General features: G+C 26.6%; 1 protein-coding gene across 1 annotated transcript; it reads right to left on the bottom strand.

Annotated features, from left to right (window-relative positions):
- Positions 1-4,088: 4,088 nt before the first annotated feature.
- LOC135931837 (non-structural maintenance of chromosomes element 3 homolog) lies at positions 4,089-15,007 on the bottom strand. Its single transcript, XM_065469143.1, has 7 exons — positions 14,933-15,007; positions 14,828-14,891; positions 14,707-14,786; positions 14,576-14,664; positions 14,450-14,532; positions 4,897-4,939; positions 4,089-4,838 (listed from the first exon to the last, which is right to left on the bottom strand). The coding sequence occupies exons 1-7, from the start codon at positions 14,981-14,983 to the stop codon at positions 4,652-4,654; spliced, it is 597 nt and encodes a 198-aa protein (XP_065325215.1). The 5' UTR covers positions 14,984-15,007; the 3' UTR covers positions 4,089-4,651.
- Between the last annotated feature and the right edge of the window lie 5,239 nt (positions 15,008-20,246).

The raw sequence follows: 20,246 nt of genomic DNA, 5'->3' as shown, positions 1-20,246 counted from the left end.
TAATTGAATTGATTATTTTCATGGTTTCCATTTCGATTTGTTTTCTGGATGATTGTGTATTTCTTTATTATCTTTTATCTTACCATTTTTTTTGTAAGTCGTACGGGACATTTAAATATATCTTGATTAAGGCATCTATAATAATTTGTATCTGAGACTACTTTTTCCAGGCGGAACAAATAATTTTTAAAGGTTAAGATCTCCTTATTTTTGCTTGATAACATATTTTATAAGACTCCGAAATAAAGAGGAAAGAATGGCGAAAATATTTATAATTTATAACCAACGGAATGGAACCAGCCAGACGAGAAAATTTTTTTTTTTAAATTTCGGCAATACTTTTTTTTAATAGTTATAATTTATCAAATATGTCATTAATTATTTGTTAATTTTTAGTGTAGCTATTTTTTTTATTTTATTTTAAAATTATTAATGATTCAATAAGAACCCATATCAAAATATTATTAAATTAATTGAAATTAATGCCGAGATATTATACTAAAATTTTTATCACGCCCATCCCCCTTCAAATAAACAGAAAAGATAAAAAGATATCTATAAAAATCGTAAAATAATAAGATTAATTTAAATTGGGGAAATCCCTTATTTCACTTAGATGTAATTTATTTTTGAATTGCCATTCAAAATTGATATTCTAAACAGTAATGTTGTAGACTATATTCATCTACACTGTTTAAGAATAGTGACTGCCAAAACCACGGTTGTGCATTTGACCGGTCAAATATGGTTAAAATCAAATAAATATTTTTTTATATTGAATATCATCATTTTCTTTAATATTTTTTTTATCAATTTTCTTTTTGTCTAAATCTTCAATCGATTTCTGTTTTAGTAAGATTATTGACACAAATCGACCAATTTCTTTCTAAAGAAGAAGTAGATCTGGGAATTGTTAGTAATGCCACACTTGAAATATTTTGATCACCACCTTGTATGCCTAATCCTTTTATTATATTACATACTTCATTAAATTCACTATATTAAAATGTTCTCCTTAATATTAGGAACTCAATAAATAGCAGCATTGTGATCACATGTATTTATATCGTTTTTTCTTTTTCAAACATATTTTTATATTCAGATCTTATAGAATATTTGACCATTTGACCAGGTCAAATATTCCCCCGCAATAGACCCGTTAAAATCTAATCATTTGACTGGTCAATTGACTGACTTGCTAACCCTGACCAAAATTGATTGATAAATTTATAAATATTAAGTCATCAGACAAATAGGAATGCTACCCAGATATCAATTTCGCCAGTAAATATCAAGATTTAACACTCAATGATTAATATATTGATAAAGCTGAGTTCCTTGTGCGCGATTATTATAAAATAAGATCTTCGAAGAAATGGATAGGATAGCGAAAAAAGTGTATTTCAATAACAAATTTCATAAACCGGATCTAAGTTCATTAATCATTATATAAATTTTTTAAGGTTAAAAGAAAATTACAAACTATGTGAATTAAAAATATTATTCAAATAATATAATTATAAAAAAATAATTCAAAATAAATAAGTCATTATTAGCAATTATCGCGATATTAAAATCTTATAATATCTTCGCGATACATGTTTCGCGAAATAATTGTTTCTACATTGTCTTCGCGATAATAACTTCGCTATAAAATTTTCGCGATTAAGGTTTCGCGGTAATGTATTCGCTTTAAAGGTTTCGCTATAAAATTTTCGCGATTATTGGTTCGCGATAAAAGTTTCGCGGTAATGTATTCGCTTCAAATGTTTCGCGATAAAGGTTTCGCTATAAAATTTTCGCGAATATTGATTCGCGATAAAAATTTCTCGATAATGTATTCGCATTAAAGGTTTCGCGATAAAGGTTTCACTATAAAAAATTCGCGATATTGTATTCGCGGTAATGTATTCGTTATAAAGGTTTCGCTATAAAAAATTCGCGATATTGCATTCGCGGATTAGTATTCGCTATTATGGATTCGCGATAAAAGTTTCGCTATAAAATCCATTTGCGATAAACAACATTCGCGATAAAAGTTTCGCTGAATTGACATGGAACCATATTTCCTGACTAATTTTTTATTCTGATGTTATTTTCATTACTATAATTTAACATTTTTAAAAATACGTATATATATATCGCATTATCTTATATAAATTTGTCATTTTCTACAATTTATTTTCATATTTTTTATAAATTATATAGCTTGATACATTTTGATTTTGACTATTTAAAGTTTTAAAAAATTTATCTATCTTATTGAAATTTTTCCATAGTATCTTGTATCTAATATACAAAATCTTAAAAATTATCTTTATCTGAATACAATTTTCTGAAATTTTACCCAACCCTGCTTATTATAAAATGTGAATGTGTAAATTAATTATATTATATATAAATTCATGGACTATCTCAATGGTGAAGTTATAGCTTTTGAAAACAGCAGACCAACACCCCCCTCACCCCTCAAGAAAAAAAGATAAACTAAAATATATTGAAGAAATAATGTAAACTTCTATTCAAATTTAACTAAATATTTTCCATATATAAACTTATACTTTTATATAGAAGTAAATATTTTCATTAAATAAAATTTTATGTTTGATAGCTGGCCACCTTGTGTTTCCATCAAGTATTTATTTTTTTTTAATTTATAGTAACGCCTGAGTTTCCTTTTTTTACAGATAATTGTACTCCTTAATTATAATTTTGAATTTCTTGAATCCATTATTTGTACTATACGTTTTTTTTTATTTATAAATTTTTACTTTATTTTATTTTAACCGTTATTTACGTTTTAAAAACCATATATTTACGTCTCCTTTATTATTATATTTTACCTGTTTACGTTTTTCTTTGATTTCCTTTATATTTTATTATTAAATCCATCATAATTTTTCGATCTATTTTCATTTATAAATTTATTATAATGTTTTTTTTTATTTTTAATTTATCATCCCATAAATTTCCAGAATTAAATTAGATTTGATCTGTAATCGCCGATTTCATTTCTATAGATTTATTGTCTAGCGCTGATTTTATTTTATTAATTTCTGCATTTTTAATTTTTATTATAACTTCATTTTCAATCTGTTGGATTTTATTTATTTTATAATCAAAAGGCGAACTATTTTGCCCTTTTTTTAGCTGCATGCAGTAAAAACAGCTGGTAGAATTTTAATTTATTATGCTTTGATTTTTTACCATGATTAACACTGACATCACAATCAGTTAATTTTTCCACTTTGTAAAGGCTGTGTAAAGATAAAAAAATTAATCGTAAACCATGGAAATTTTAATGAAAATAAATAATATTAACTATAAAAACTTGCCTAAAACTAATGTTGTTAAACAGCTCTATTTGAGCTGATTTTAAAAAGCGAGCTCAATATTTAGGGAAAAAAATATCACCCAGGTATCAAAATTTCGATAGATGTTCATTCTGCCACCTATAAGCAAAATCTCCAGGTTTACATAATATTATACTTTGGTTATAATTAATTGAGCCACTTAACATATCCAAAACATAATTTCCAGACAATTTTATAAATTTTAAAATACGATTTTATTAAAATTTGCAGATTTTTTGAAACTTTTAGAATTTTTTTAAAATGGTTGGGCACTATCTAAAATAGAGTAAAACGAAATAGTAGTTGATAAAATATGAATAAATTTTTTAACCTTTCGGATAGTTTGCCAGGTTATTTATAAAATTTCTTTGATAAGTTTATTTAATAAAAAGTTCCCTATTAAAATATTATTCAAATAATATACATGGAAATGGAAGTCTCTTATAAAATAATTAATATTATTATTCCATTATTTTCATGGACAATATTTTATTGATATAAATATTTATATAAAAATGACAAAATATGACATAAATTTTTAATAATTTTTTTTTATTTTTTCCTAATTTTGATTATGAAACTTTCTGAAATGTGAAAAGATGGTTTTAAATTTTATATAATGTCAATTATATTATTTTTAAACTTTTCACATTTTAATGCTACCTAATATTGTGGTGTAAAAACATTTTGACTTTTTACCTAAAAAACACATTTTTTTAAAAAAATTTAAATAGCTGAGGGGTATAAAATATTTTTATTCAAATATACATATTATACAAGCTATTACATAATTAAATTTGAATTTCTAAACATGTATGGTTTTTATATAAAATCCGTTGAACCGACCAGCCCCTTGCGCAGACTACCCCAGGTCTCCCCTAATGTTTACAATAAATTTTAATCTTCATACAATAATAACAATTCCAAAAAAGTTTGTAACATTTTTAATACATTTTCTTTGCAGATTTAAAATAATATAAAATTCCTTTAGATGGCGCTTATATTATAATTTTAAGGCCGTACCAAACTCAAATAATAATTATATTATATAAGGTTGGTAGGGAGGAGACAAGAAACCCTTTCTCATATTTGGGAATATATTTTGCATGATTATCCCGTTAACCCTTTCGTGGGATATTTAAAATACAAAACATAAAATATATAATACTTTGACAATGAGTCACAAAATAGAGCAAAAAGTAGCAAGGCTATATTTTTAAAAAGGTAATTAAGGCTAATTTCAAAAGTAATGTTTAACAAAATGGACAAGACAATAATTTTTCTTGAGTTATTATTTATTACAGTTGTATCAATTCATTGTTAAACCGTATAAAATTGTCATTATTCATTTCTAGAAGGCACCTGGGACCAAATTTAAAATATAATTCAGTTTCCTGGTCTTGGTCAACTATTTCGAAATAACATTCTTTAACGTACAATTGATAAATCAATCTTTTCACGTCACCAAAAAGAGTGTGTTCAATACTGATATTATATTAGATTATAAAATAGATTATAAAATAGATCATAAAATAGCACTTACTCTTGTTGGATACCAAATAACTTTAAAAACTTCCAAAGGCTTTCTAATAAAATATATATTAGAATCAATTTTTAATAATAAAGATAGTACATTTAGTTATATCCCTGACTTTAAGATTAATTAATTCCTTATATTCACATTTAAAAAATACAACATTAAAAATTGTGACTAAACTCATCTATGAATTCTAGCCAATTAGGCACCAATTGTGAAAATCAGAATCAAGTTTAGTGTGATTCAGAAAATGTTAACGTTAATAACAAAAATAAAGCGGTACATTATTAAGAATATTTTTAAAATAAACCTCCCTTCTGTAACTAAAAAAAGCAACACTATTGAATGTTAGTAGATTATATTGATTCAATCATCACAGAGTAGTTTTCGAGGAGATTAAGATATAAGAAATAACAGTATTTTTAATTTGAATAGAATTTATTGTACCCATTATGTTCTTAAATTATTAAATAACTTCTTCATTTTAGTTGTGTTTCATTCCCAATTTTTCAACATAATGTTCAACATTTAATAATGATTCAGAAAAAATTTACCTTAATTATAATTAACGGTGAGATATCAAAAAATTTAGACACAGAATCCTGGCTAATTACGATGCCCTCATTTACAAAACTCCGGATCTATTGTCCTTATGTTACAGGGGTTTTCCGAACCGAGTAGTGCGTCAAGCCCCCCCCGGACATTTAGGTCCCTGGGGAGGCCTCCCTTTCTGTTTTTCCTAGTACTTTTACTCTTGTATCTCCTTTGCTAGCACGCCTGATAGACTCATTATTATATCCATATCTCCCCTCTTTCATCCGTACTTGAATAGGAGGCATTCGGAAGTACCTCTAAGGTTATTGGTATGGCGAAGGTATTAACTAGTGAAGGTTCGCGGTTCTGTCCTATCGGTCTTAGACCGGGACCATTCTTTTTGAGGACCACAGTCCGGACCGGTCTTTTGTTTTTAAGTTTCCTTACTTATTAATTAAATATTTTTTTGTATATTTTATTTTTCTAGATAAGTTATTTTAATTTTTAGAATTTTTATTTTGAAATATGAAAACAGTAAGTTTGTCAAAGAAGTATTTTACTCTATCAAAAATTAAATTCGGTTAAACAACAACAAAAAACCGGTCACTTGGAATCACGGTAGAGATCTATCGTTTTCAAGACCGTTCCCATTCTTGAGCATATGATAGTAATCCAAGGGCACTATCACGTTATGGTCAAATGTGTGTAAGTACGGTTGCCATCGGTCAAATTTTTTAAATTAGGTTTACATTCTTAACGTTGTTCTTACATATTTTCATCCCCTCTTTCCTTTCCTCTTTTACAATCTTTGGCTCTATGATTATATATATTTAAAATGCAAAAGGAATATATCGGATTTCCAATTATTTCTTCCTCGGTTTCAATTGATCACAATGCTGGATTTCCCACAACCATCTTTAAATTGTACGCAACTTAATTGGCCGAAATTTTTGATAATGACCCCATTTATACATCTTTTTACCTCACTCCCAAATTATAGTGCCAAAATCATATGACGAAAGGTACATTCATATTTTACATGCCCTATGGACTAAACCTCCTTTGATCTTAATAAATCAAATAAAATACGGCTTCTCCTACCAAAAAATTAATGTTTCGGACAAAATAGCTCATCATAAATTTTAAAAGCAAATTTTAACATACCCAAAGTAACTTTTTTTATAAAAGTTGTCCAGACTTAATATTATTTCTAAATGATAAAAAAATCTCTATTTTATATAAAAATATTGACAATCATTATGTTAATTTAATATAGTAAATTTAATTTTTAAATGATCTTGAGGAACTGAGGAAGGTATTTGCGGGGGGCGTCTTATCCTTTTACATACATTCAGTAAATTACCATTTCTGATTTTGCAAAATGGTTTGAACATATGTCAGAAAAACAAACAAAGAAAATAATGATATAATCAAAAGGCAATCAAAGGTTCCTTTGACAGCTATAGCCTTTAATACGAATTTAAGTTATGGGAGGTATATTAATATATTTAAAAAACTAAGCATTAAGAGGTATCATAGTAAAATCGATTTCCATCTGAGAAGATGAACTTGGAGGTGGACTATGATTGAAAGATAGTTGCGAAGTAATTACAGATAAATTTAGTTGAATCTCATTCAGATCTTTATTATTATTAAAATATTTAGGGGTCAAATACTCGAGGATTCAAGTTCTGAATATTTGAAGCCGAGGTAGCATTTGGAAGAATCTCCTTTACCACTCCAGGGATATCATGAATAATAAAATTTTCCCCGGTTGCATTCTCATCCATGCATCCAAGGCACTATTGTAATATTTTTTAAGAGGTCCAAAAACGGTTATATCCAATGGTTGGAGTTTATGGGTGCAACAGGGAGGGAGAGTCACTAAAACAATGTCGTCAGAGCAGAGCTCAATGACTTCAATACATTGATGAGATATTTAATTATCTAGAATAATTTCAGGACTGGGTTTAGCATACTCTATAAAATGTATAAAAACTTCAGCCAGTCTCCACCCAGAACCATTGGACACGCCAATACATTCTACTATTAAGGCAATCTCATTAAAATCCTAATTCTTAAATTTTATTCTGAATTTATTTTAGTATTAATATATACAATCTTCTGCTAAAATTAGTTAAAATATATCATACATAATTAAATCTTCAATGTATAGGTAAAAACCTAAATATATTTTAATGCACAATTTTAATGCTAAATCAATGAATAAATCATTTTAAAATTAATATATATATGGCAGCATCATTTTATTTAAATATATATCATACACACATAATTGCATATCATTTTAATGCTTAAGTTATTTTCTTACTTTAAAATATTTTAATATTAACATAGATGTTTCATTTAAGATATAATGTATTTAATAATTAAAAAAAATTTATATTAATTTGTTCTCAAGTTTATTATTATTTAATTAAAGAAAATACCATGGCACAATTTTAAAGATTATAACAAAATTCATTTTACAGAGAATTTATGCTATAATAAAGAATTAAAATCCGTGTTTACACATAATCCTGAGAATAGTCTTGATCCTTTAATTAAATATTCTGTTAATTTAGCTTCATAACAGTAAGTACTGATCTGTGAATATATCACTCTTGAAAATCTTTGTTCTTTTGAAAAATTTATACCTCTCAATGCTTAGTTTCCTAAATATATTAATATACCTCCTACAACTTAAATTCGTATTAAGGCTATATAGCTGTCAAAGGAACCTACAATATTAAATTTACATAATATTACATCTCCCTCCTTCAGTTCTCCCTTACCCCCATTGTGTTCGCCGCTTCTACCATGTTCCTGCTCGGTACACTTGAATTATTATTCGTTGTTAACTCCAAGCTGGGACAAAACCGTAATTTATGTTCCCCACCACAGGCCCAACAATCTAATCTCCTTCTTGCACCATATGGGGTTGTTCTTCGATCCCCTCTTGTTCTAGTCGGAACTTCTTGTAACCACTCCCCGTATCTTCGTCTGGCTTCATTCCTTGCCGCTTCTACCCTTATTACAGATGATCGATAATGTTGAGGAACCTATTTTGTTTTTATCCAGACGATTTAATAGCTCTGAGAAAAATTATTCCACGATAGAAAGAGGCTTTAGCAGTGAAATTTGGACTTACGAAATGCAAGGAATATCTGATAGGAAAAAGATTTTTAAAGCCGTTGGTAGATTTATTTAAGAAGGAAAATAAGGAACTTATGATTTCACCTAGGCTGCAAAAATGGCTAATTTTAGTTGGTAATTTCGATTTTGAGATAAAATTCAGAGAAGGTAAACAAAATTGCTTACCGGACATTTTATCAAGATTGTTTAATAAAGATATTGAAGACAAAGAGCCAGTAATCAATAGTTTAGAATATGTAGAAGAAGAAGAAAATGTAAATGATAATATTATAAGAGCTGTGAGAATAGATACAAGAGAAAAACCCATAACATTTGAAATAGTAGAAAAGATATCCCAACAAGATGAAGAATTAATAAGAATTAAAGCTTGTTTAAAAGGAGATATAGAATGGAAAAATGAAGATAAAGCGTTTAAAAAAGTTAAGAGTGAATTAAATATAGAAGACAATTGTTTATTGAGAGGATATAGATTAGTGATACCGAATAAATTAAGAAAGGAAACCTTAAATGTAATACATTCAGGTCATCAAGGCATAGAAAGAATGAAAAATAAAGCAAGAGAATATATGTGGTGGCCTAAGATGAATAAGGAAATAGAAGAGTTAGCGAGGAGCTGTGAAACCTGTAACATGTAGGCTAATGTTCCAGCAAAGAATAAGGAAGATAAATGGCCAAAGACAGACATTCCATGCGAAAGAATACATGTAGATTTTTTAGAATATGAGAAGAAAATATATTTTATCATGGTAGATGCAGGTTCAAAATGGATAGATTGTTAGCAAGTTTCAGGTTTATCAACAAGAGTAGCTTTAGATAAGATAAAGGATTTTGTAGGCAAATATGGATTAATGAAGACGATAGTATCAGATGGAGGTCCAGCTTTTAAAGGTAGAGCATTTGATAAATTTTGTGATAGGTGGAATATTAGACATTTATTATCACCACCTTATTACCCAAGAAGCAATGGACAAACTGAGCGAATGGTAACGTTAATAAAGAGTTAGTTGAAAAAGGAAAAATATGGAGAAGGTAAATGGTGGTTATCATTGTTAGCATACAACAGTACGGAGACAGCAAAAGGAAAGTCACCAGCTGAAATATTTTTAGGAAGAAAGACGAGATCAGAATTAGATTTTTTAAAGGAAAAAGTGATAAGGAGAGAACAAGTAGAGATTGAAAGATTTCCAGTAGGAAGTTTGGTGTGGGTATTGTTGTTTGATGGGCCTATTAAATGGGGGAAGGGTGTAATAAGCAAAAATATAGGAAAAAAAAAAGTAGAAGTAAAGATTGAAGGACAAGAAGGAGTTTTTACAAGGCACCTGAAGCAAGTAAGGCTTAGAAGCTTAGGGCCTTAGAGAGAAATAAGAAATATACGAAGGATTAGAAGAAATAAATTGATGAAAGACGTAATTATGAGAATCAGATTTACTGATGAGACATAATTAAGAGATTCATAATTTAGAAAGAAATAAATTGATGATATACATAGTAGGGAGAATCATAATTGAAGGAAATAAAAGGGATGATAGACTTAAAGAGTTAGGGAAGAAATTTTAACCTATTATAGAGAAATAAGAGTTCGAAGAATATATATATATGTGTATAAAGTATTTTATTTAGATGGCCTCATATGTTAGAGTTGGTAACAAGATAATGAGGATCGAGATAAGAGACGTTGACGGTTCAGAAGAATCAAACAGATGGGTAGAAGCGGCAAGGAATGAAGCCAGTCGAAGATACGGGGAGTGGTTACAAGAAGTTCCGACTAGAACAAGAGGGGATCGAAGAACAACCCCATATGGTGCAAGAAGGAGATTAGATTGTTGGGCCTGTGGTGGAGAACATAAATTACGGTTTTGTCCCAGCTTGTAGTTAACAACGAATAATAATTCAAGTGTACCGAGCAGGAACATGGTAGAAGCGGCGAACACAATGGGGGTAAGGGAGAACTGAAGGAGGGAGGGGAGATGTGGTATTATGTAAATTTAATATTGTACGAAATTTAACATTTTTATATTTGAATAATAATAGTTTAATTTTATATGTTTATTCATCAAAAAATTAGTAATAGTTGTACTAGATTTTACATTTTTATATGTAAATGATAATATTTTATTTTTTTTCTTCGAAAAATTATTATATTTATGCAAATAATTATGTATATATATATATGATTCAATTTTCAATAAAGTCAGTTAGAGTGAAATTTTATAAAAAAGAAAAATTGTTTTACATTAATTATAGTATCTGAAATTAATTATAGACAGATAGATTCTAAATATTTCGAAATAGAGAAAAGTAATACGATAATTTAATAAATTGGAATTATTTAAAGGAGTTTACATTATATTATTTTAGGTGTGCTCAAAAGTAAGTGGTTAGCAATCGTTATTATTAAAATTAATCCTTTATTTTATTTATATAGATTTAATATACCTTTGATTCCTAATTAGCTCTCCCAATACAACATTAACACCCTGAGTTAAGTTCGGACTTGTAACAAATTGGTGCCGAAACCAAAAAAAAAATATATCATTATTTTCTTTGTTTGTTTTTCTGACATATGTTCAAACCATTTTGCAAGAACCGGTAATTTAATGAATGTATGTAAAAAGATAAGACGCACCCCGCAAATACCTTCTCCAGGCCCTCAGGAATTTAAAAATCAAATTTAGAATATTAATTTAACATGATTGTCAATATTCTTATATAAAATGGAGATTTTTTTATCATTTAGAAATAATATTAAATCTGAACAACTTTTATTAAAAAAAGTAATTAGTGAAAATTCAAAATTTTTAAAAGTATGTTAACATTTAAAATTTTTCATGAGCAATTTTGTCCAAAACAATTTTAGACTTACTTAAGCACCTTATTAAAATACACATTTGGCATAAATTTCAGATCTCAAAGTTTATTATTTAAATTATTTGAGAAAGAAATACCTATACTAGGAACACACAATCCATGGTCTCCCCTACTTTTTTCAGAAAGAAATTGGTTTGTTTGGGGTATTCATACGAAAAAAAGAAATCGATTGAAGATCTCGACTACCAGAAAATTGATAAAGACTATATCATAACCTAAAAATAACAAAGAAAATGATAAAATTGAGTAAATAAGAACTAGACTCTGCCACAAAAAGAGAAGCATTAATTATAGAAAAATATATTACATAAATTCACTCGTTACTATAATATATAAAATAGTTTGGTATAAAACATTAATTTAACCAGTCAAATAGGTTAATTGACCAAATCTTATTTGACAGGTAAAATGCACAACCTTGGGTATAGACCTCAAGTTGTCTAATTGACTCAAAACTTTGTGGTTAAACTGGCTGAATCGTTTAACAACACTACTATGTCCCTTAATATCATTTTTTTAAATGATTTTTGGTAAAAAAAATTGTTCGAAATAATGGTGATCAACAATCAACTCAAATCGCTGGGTTCCAATGTTACTATCTTAATTTTCTAGGATCTCAATGAGAGCCCCTTTTTGCTTCCCCCCCCCTTATGTTTTTTTATATTAATATTGTTTTATATATTATGCTATTTTATAAAATTTAATAAAAGAATATATTGTTTAAAAAAAATAAAAGAAGTAAATATGATTTTAATAAAAAAAAATTTATAATCGTATTTCTTAAAATCTCATAATAAATAGTTTATTAGGTAATAAAATTGTTATACAAAGCGGACTTGAATATAAGAAAATAAAAAATTAATATCTAGGAATGAGCCATTATACTATAATTATAATGTAATAAATTACATTTTTATTATTATTTTTAGAACTCCTAAACTAAGAATGTTCTTGGTCCATAATTTTTGCCAAGTTACGTTTTTAGAATGGCCCCATCCATGTTCCTGCTTTCAATATCACAAAAAATATAAGGCAAATTCATTTTGGTAATATAAATGTGAGATGTTTTTTTATAAAAAAAACTAAAATTTTAAAATTTAAGAAAATACTATAAATAAATTTACTATAAGAAAAAGTAAAGGAAATTTTATATATGCACCCCTTAATAAATTTTTGCTGCATTCATTGATATTCCAACTATTTGATAGCAAATTAAATTCAATTTTTAAAAGTCAGTCTGGCCATTTTAAATTTTTTTAAATTTAATCCAATTTTTTAAAATTATACTTTTTGCAGCCCCTTTTAGGCAATTATAGGTTGGGTATAGGAAGATAATGTTGTTAAATCACCTAATTTGAACAACTTCAATATGGTTTAACCAAGCTTTTAGACTAAATAAAATTGTTAATAAACTTGAAAGTTAAACAAAATTTTTTATAATAAAAAACTTGGTCAAGCCATTTTGAAGTTTGCTTAGGTTGGAAAATTTAATACATGCATTCATACCAAATCTGAAATGTTAAACAGGTATTAACCATTATTATTTATCAAACTTGAACTTTTAAAAAATTTATCATCTGCCTCTCAAAAAATGTAGTTACCCAGTTTCAACTCTTTGATATATTAACTTTTTTAAAGATGAGTTAATAATCAGTTTGGAGTGATAAATATCAGTATTATATGAGTATCCTCAGTCATGAAATTTATTCTTCAGCCATATGTATAATTTGAAAGACTAGTAAAATATTTTAATTGTTCATAGCTCAACGTTATTTTTTGGATAATATATAAATAAAAAAATGTTTTTTCTTTACATAATTATAATATGTTTGTATGTGAAAATATTTTAACACTGAACCAGTATGTCTATTTTTTTTAATCAAATGTGAACTTCTATTCATTATGGTTTGGATCCCTGATTTAACAACACTACCAGGCCTGCAGATCTCTGAACAGAGGTAGGTTTTCACAAGCAAATCATCCAAGATAAATGAAAATATATATTCCTAGTTCATACTCTCTTCTCAATCCAAAAAAAATTATTGAAAATTAAGATTGAATTGGTCACTTATATCTAAAATAAAATTTCAGATTGGGTGAGACTTAGATTCTTGAAAAATAAAATTAGGATAGGATGGGGCAAAAATTTATAAATTTATTTTTGAATCAGGCCACCCTGAAAAAATAAGTCTAATATAAGGCTATAATTTATTGGTTGTAGGATTCCTATTTTAGTAAAAAAGTGTGATTTTGGATATTTTAATAATTTCCCATTTTATTTTATAATTAACATTTTTGGAATAACCATCATATGATTCTAATTTTATATTTGTAGATGGGCTCATAATTTGTGAGGATTAGGATTTTGATTAAATTTTTTAATAAACTATTGGCACATAATATGATAAAGTAGCATTTTCTGAATTATCATAAGTTGACTTTTTTTTAATTTAGCCTATATGAGGATTCTTATTAAAAGAATTTTTTTTTAAATATTAATAATTTACCCATTTATAATGCAACTATCTTCCAAATCACTATAAGAAGCTTAATTCCATTTTTAATTTTTTAAATAGGTGCCAATTAGTGAGGATTTATAAAAATTCTTATCTTAGTCTAAATGTCTTTTCCAATATTTTAATAATTTACTGTTTATATTTTATTTTTTAACTAATATAAAAATTTTCAAGTGTAATAGAATCAATTAACCTTGAAAATAAGGGCAATTAATAATATGATTAATTGTATCAAATTAGTTAATTGTTATGATGATTAATTGATGTATTTAAATAGATTTGTAAAAAATATATAAACTGAAGAAGTTAATTACAAAAACATATAATAAAATAATTCTTTCATAATAGTTCACTAAGCATCATGATGAATTAAATATGATTATACTCTTACTTTTTTAATTGAAATTGAGGATTTATATTCTAGTCAAGCATATAATATTTTTTAAATTTAATTGTTAAAAATTTTCTATTTAATGATTGATTACTTTCTGTTACTGACCCTCCAGAATTATAAATATGGCTCGCAATCAGAAAAATTAATGATAATTTTGTCTCTTTTTCTTGTGAGCTTAAATTGTAGCAATAATTAATAAAATAATTAAATGTATTACATTTTTAATAAAGTCCTATCTGTTGGTAATTTGTTGAATAATAAATAACCTTTTTGAGATTCTATATAAGTTATATCATATCCAAAAACCTAATTATAATATTGTTTTAAACAAATTATTCGTATAATTACTTGGTTTAATTCATCTGCAACTCTTTTAATTATTTGATCAAAATATCTAGATTTATCCTTTATTATATATTTGGTTAGGTCTACAATGTACTTAATAATCTATATTTATTAATATAAAAACCAGCTCTCTTAATTATTGTTTGTTTCTGATTATTTACCAATAAATAAAAGATAGTATCTTTTACCTATGAATTTTGCATAAAATATATTTTAAATTAATAAAAACTTTAGAATCTAAGAAGTCATGATCATCATCATCATCATTTTTTGGTTGCATTCGAATGTGAATGAGGTGAATGAATGAATGGTTTTTTTATTATAGTAGAATTTTAGATGCTAGTTAGTTAAACCTATAAAAATAAAATAGCAAAACAATTTCATAAATAACCTCCATAATCATATTTTTAATAAAAAAATACTCTAAAGTTTAATCAAAGTTTGATGAATATCACGTTCTATCTCTATTCCTTATATTATATTAATTTAATAAAAACAAGGTTGTATAATATAGTATAGCATAGCCTTAACCAACGAGTGAGAAAGTGGAAAATGCCCTCTCATAGGAAATTTATCTATTCTTATAAATATCAAGCTAATAAAAATTTTCTTCCTATATACTTGCCCGCACCACCCCCACTAATAAATGTATACAATATATCACTACAAGTAATAAAATAAAAATAAGTAGAAGTTAAGAAATATTTAAATAAAAAGTTAAGAAAATAGCATTATTATAAATAAAATTAAAAACCAAGACTATTTCTATAAAAACATAATATAGTCAAAAGTTTACAATAAGTGGACTTAGAGACCTCCAATAAAATTTATTGCGGGAAACCCGATATAAAATTACTACTCTTCTATAGTTAAATTCTGGATACGCCTATGTAACATATTGATACTGCACATCATTTAAAATATAAGATATATTATTAATATTGAAAACAAAAAAATTCTTTTCATTTTAGAAAAATGTCATAAAAATAATATTTATGCCCTCATCTTCGTATATAAAAGAAGAATCAATCAGGATTATATTAATTTTAATGATGTTGTTATCGGAATATATATATATATAATTAATATTATTTGTATAAATGGTTTATTTGATTGCAATAAAGATTACATAAATCCAAGTTATGCATTTATATGCTGCAAATACAATAATTATTTTAGATGGTATTAAGTTTACAATACTACACCTGTTCGAATTTATTTTTTAAATTTCTCGGCCGGGCCATTATAAAAATTAAAAATATTATATTTATTTTTAATTTTTGGCTAATAATAGCTATTTAAAATAATTGGTTCAAAAATATCGCCCTTCTCGGATATTTTAAAACTAAAAATTTTTAAGGCCAGACCTGCTTATCTCTGCTATGTATATATAAACTCCAATTTAATATTTTACAAATATCTTTGATAACTCCTACTACAATCCTTTGGAAAGAGATAATCTATCAACATATTATTGTAAAAGCTTTTTGTAGTTTTTGATAAAAAATTTTTTTAAATTTTATAACATACATATATATATTTAGAAAATGGAAAACAAAAAACCTACAAACTAAAGAATTCACTAATAAATATATATTGAAGAGGTTTGTAGCCAGTCAGACACCATGGTAAGTTTAATAGTGATTCCAATGAATAATTTAAGTTCATATGAATCCAGAAGATCCTTATTTTTAAAAACAGGTGAGAATCTCATAGCATATATAATTTTTTATATGGTAAAGATGCTTTTAGTTAGAAAAAAGTTTGGTTAATAGCAAGCGCTTTTAATAAGAGTTTTAGTTTGTCCAATGTGTTGATTGATTTAGTAATAAAGTGTTAACTACCACTTATCTCCTATAGAGACATGTAATGTTTTAAATCATCTTTGGTTAGAGTCTAAATCGGTGAAGGAGAGAAAGGAAAATAGAAGGATAGACAGACATCACATTTTGAAATGTTTAAGAAAAGACACGCAGTAGAATATAAGTTTTCAATATTTTGAGGTTGCATCAGATAGATGATATATCCCCGGATACCAATATAATTTATATACTAAGAATTAAATAAATCGAATTTGTATTTAATATCAAATTTGAACTATATGTCACTATGCAAAATAAAGCTGAACTTAATGAGTCTCTTTGCTGGATCACCTTGTACGATAATAAAACATGATTATCGAATTTTGAATATTAAATGGTGGTATGGATATTATAAATATAGCTTGAATTAGAGGTCTGCATTTTGCGGGTTTTTAGTCCACCAGCCTACGACCACCCATCTAAGTGGGCAGGCTGGTTAAATTTAAAAAAAAACGATCGGGTGGGTGGGCGGGTTAAGAAAAATATTTGAACTCTGGTTGGACAGGAGGGTTAAAAAATTTACAACTTTTATTTGGTATTTAAGATCATTTAAGTAAGGATTAAAAAAAGATACATCCTGAAATTTCAACTATTTTAATACCAAATTACCGATAACTAATGCTGTGGTAGGAAGAAATTAATTAAGTAAAAAATATTTCTAAACATATGTTGGATTTGATTTGCTTGGAAGAATATAAATCAGAAAATCTGATTTTACCCGTTTCCCCAAAAGTACATTGAATTCTATAAAAGATTATTAAATTATAAATGCAAGTTAAAATAGATAGCATCACGTCAATAAACAAAAACAGATTAGAAGATATGAATTTTGCTGAGGAGAGCATTGCCTAATGATAAACAAAATTTAAATCTTAAAGTAACAGGTTTTTGCATAATTTAGCAAGATTATAGCTACTTAGTTTAGTTCAAGTTTACAATTTGTAAACAATCAATTAAATTACCTTTTTTATTCATTATTAATGGTTTCACTTTTTATTTAAATATCTCACTTAAGTAGAGAATATACTTCAAGCGGATATCCTACTTAAATGGACACTACAAGAAAAAGATTTATCAAAGTTTTCAAAATTAGCTAGAAATATTTTGGCGATTCCAGTAACCATGCTTCTTCTGAATGAGGAATTAGCATTCCTGTAAGATTTTAGTATCAATAGATACCAATTTTATATTAATGGATAAGTATATATTAGATAATAAATTCCTTATCCTTAATTTAAATTGAATATTTTTTTATTTAATTTATCAATTTTGTTTTTAGGATGTAGCGCTGAAACTAAATTATTATTTTTTATTAAATGAATGAGATTATTTAAATTTTATATTGGTGGCGTGGGTTAAAATTTCTTATAAATTATTTGCAGGGAGGGTCAAAAATCTTTGAATAATGAGCGAGCGGGTTAGAAGCCTGTAAAAATTTTCTAAAGGGCGGGCGGGTTAAATTTTTATAAATATTGGACCGGTGGGCTTGTAGGCTAATAAGCTGCCCATTGTAGACCTCTAGGTTGAATATTTTGGGTATTTTTAACAAATAAATAGAAAGAAAACAGTCTCTTTTAATGGTATTAAATACGTTTTTTTAAATAATGTTTTAAAAATAGTTGGATGGAGGTCCACCGGCCTGGACCAAAGTTTCAAAACCTTCAAGGATACAGAATCCCATTTGTGTGGTTTTAAAAAATTTAAAAAAACGAATTAATTCTAGAAAATGTTACATATTAGTAATTTAAAGTAATTTATTATATATTGTGTTAAGCGTTAATATACTTGTCCATTTAGATAATGACGGTTTAAAGCGGTAATGTTAATCGTGTGATTTATAAAATAAATTTTGATATTATGTAAATTGGATATATTAAACGTTATTTATATGATATTATTTGAGAAAAAAACACAGATATTCATTATTAAATTTTTATATCAATAGTTAACAATAAAAGACTTTATTCACATTCTAAAATACTATTACCGAAGAGAAGACATTCTAAAATACTATTACCGACGACAGCCGATTATTATTATCATTGCAAGGCTCTCCCCACTTGTCAATATGTTGGAGGATAGGGGTACCAAGAAACTGGATACGACCTTCGCGCACCTGGTATGGTACTGAACGAAGAGACGCTTGTTATAAGAAAGATTGATGTCAGACTCGATATATGGACATTTTATATTCGCATAATTACGAAATATTTTGTAAACACGTTTTTTTGGCAATCAAAACAGTTTTTAAAGGCTCTTAATTTTATTTTTATTAACATTTAAATTAAGTAACAATGATTAGTATGTTAAAATAATACATGACTGGCCTGAGGTAATGTAATAATTAAATTTTAAACCATTATTGGTAATTATTATTATATTATTTCAATTAATATATTGTAAGTTATACCTTTCTTATATATTTCTAAGTCAAAGGTATAATTCTAAAAAAAACTATATTGGATTGTTAGGTTGACCCCTCCCCATTAACCATATATAGGGTAATTTATACCCTTCTTATATATTCTAAGTCAAGGGTATAATTATGGAAAAAAAACTATATTAGATTGCTAGTTTGACCCCTCCCCACTCCCCACCCAATTTATTTGATTTGTTTGTATACTAATTATTGTTATTTAACTTTTTCCCCCAGATATTTTCTTCTCAATTTTATATAACATCTGTGTCATACATACCCCGTAATACAAATGATAAATTTTTGTTATTATAATTTATCTCCTACTTTCCCTAGTTTTTATGATTGTTTTCCCAGAATTGATTACCATTACCATTTCCCCCCTTTGAATAGTTTTTTTTTTGTATTCCAAATAAAAAAAACAATAATATAATTATACATTACCTCCCTTTTATTATTCCCTCCTTACGATATCTCTCTCATGCCAAAGAGCTACTTATCCTATATTATCAATTGCAGTTACTTCCCCTTCATAAATTTTTGATTTCATTAATTCTACAATACATAGAATTTTCAATATTGTTTATGCATCGTTTTGATACTTTTTTTAAATTTATTTGAAGTGATGCATGTTACATATCGTAATTTAAGTTATTTATTTTTTATGGTGTTAAGCATTAATATACTTGTTCATTTAGATAATGACGGTTTAAGGCGATAATGTTAATCGTGTGATATATTAAATTAAACTTTGATATTATGTAAATTGGATATCGTTATTTATATGATATATATACATATTATTTGGGAGAAAAACACAGATATTCATTATTAAATCTTTATATCAATAGTTAACAATAAAAGACTTTATTCACATTCTAAAATACTATTACCGAATACAACCGACTTATTATTATCATTGCAATGCTCTCCCCACTTGTCAATAGAAAATATGATTAAAATTTAATTCGTAAAAATATAGACCCATTTGCGATGAGTCTGATGCCACTATCTTATTGTCTGAGATTGTGATAAGCTGAAACTATATAAGATGAGAATTTGTGATGGAATATTTCCATTTAGAGTGATATTGAGAAGTTTAGTAAAATATTTACCAGAATATGACTTGAATAGATACTTGGTTTAATAAAAACTAGGGATATATATAGCTCTAATACAATCCAGGCCTCCTGCCGAATCATTTTAAAAGATCAAATGGATTTCATTATTTCTTATGGGGAACATTTCCCATATTAAATTATTTT

The sequence above is a fragment of the Gordionus sp. m RMFG-2023 genome, chromosome 1 (assembly GCF_954871325.1).
Source record: "Gordionus sp. m RMFG-2023 chromosome 1, tfGorSpeb1-WG-v2, whole genome shotgun sequence".
Taxonomy (NCBI): Eukaryota; Metazoa; Nematomorpha; class Gordioida; order Chordodea; family Parachordodidae; genus Gordionus; species Gordionus sp. m RMFG-2023.
Note: the sequence above shows the minus strand (reverse complement) of the source record. Positions and strands in the feature narration are given on the sequence as shown.

What these genes read in the sequence shown, in the direction of transcription:
- LOC135931837 (XM_065469143.1), bottom strand. Translation starts at nt 14,983, where the DNA reads ATGCAACCAAAAAATGATGATGATGATGATCATGACTTCTTAGATTCT. An exon ending in AACAATAATTAAGAGAGCTG is followed by an intron (nt 14,787 to 14,827) that starts GTTTTTATATTA and finishes AGTACATTGTAG; the next exon opens with ACCTAACCAAATATATAATA. An exon ending in GATAGGACTTTATTAAAAAT is followed by an intron (nt 14,533 to 14,575) that starts GTAATACATTTA and finishes CTACAATTTAAG; the next exon opens with CTCACAAGAAAAAGAGACAA.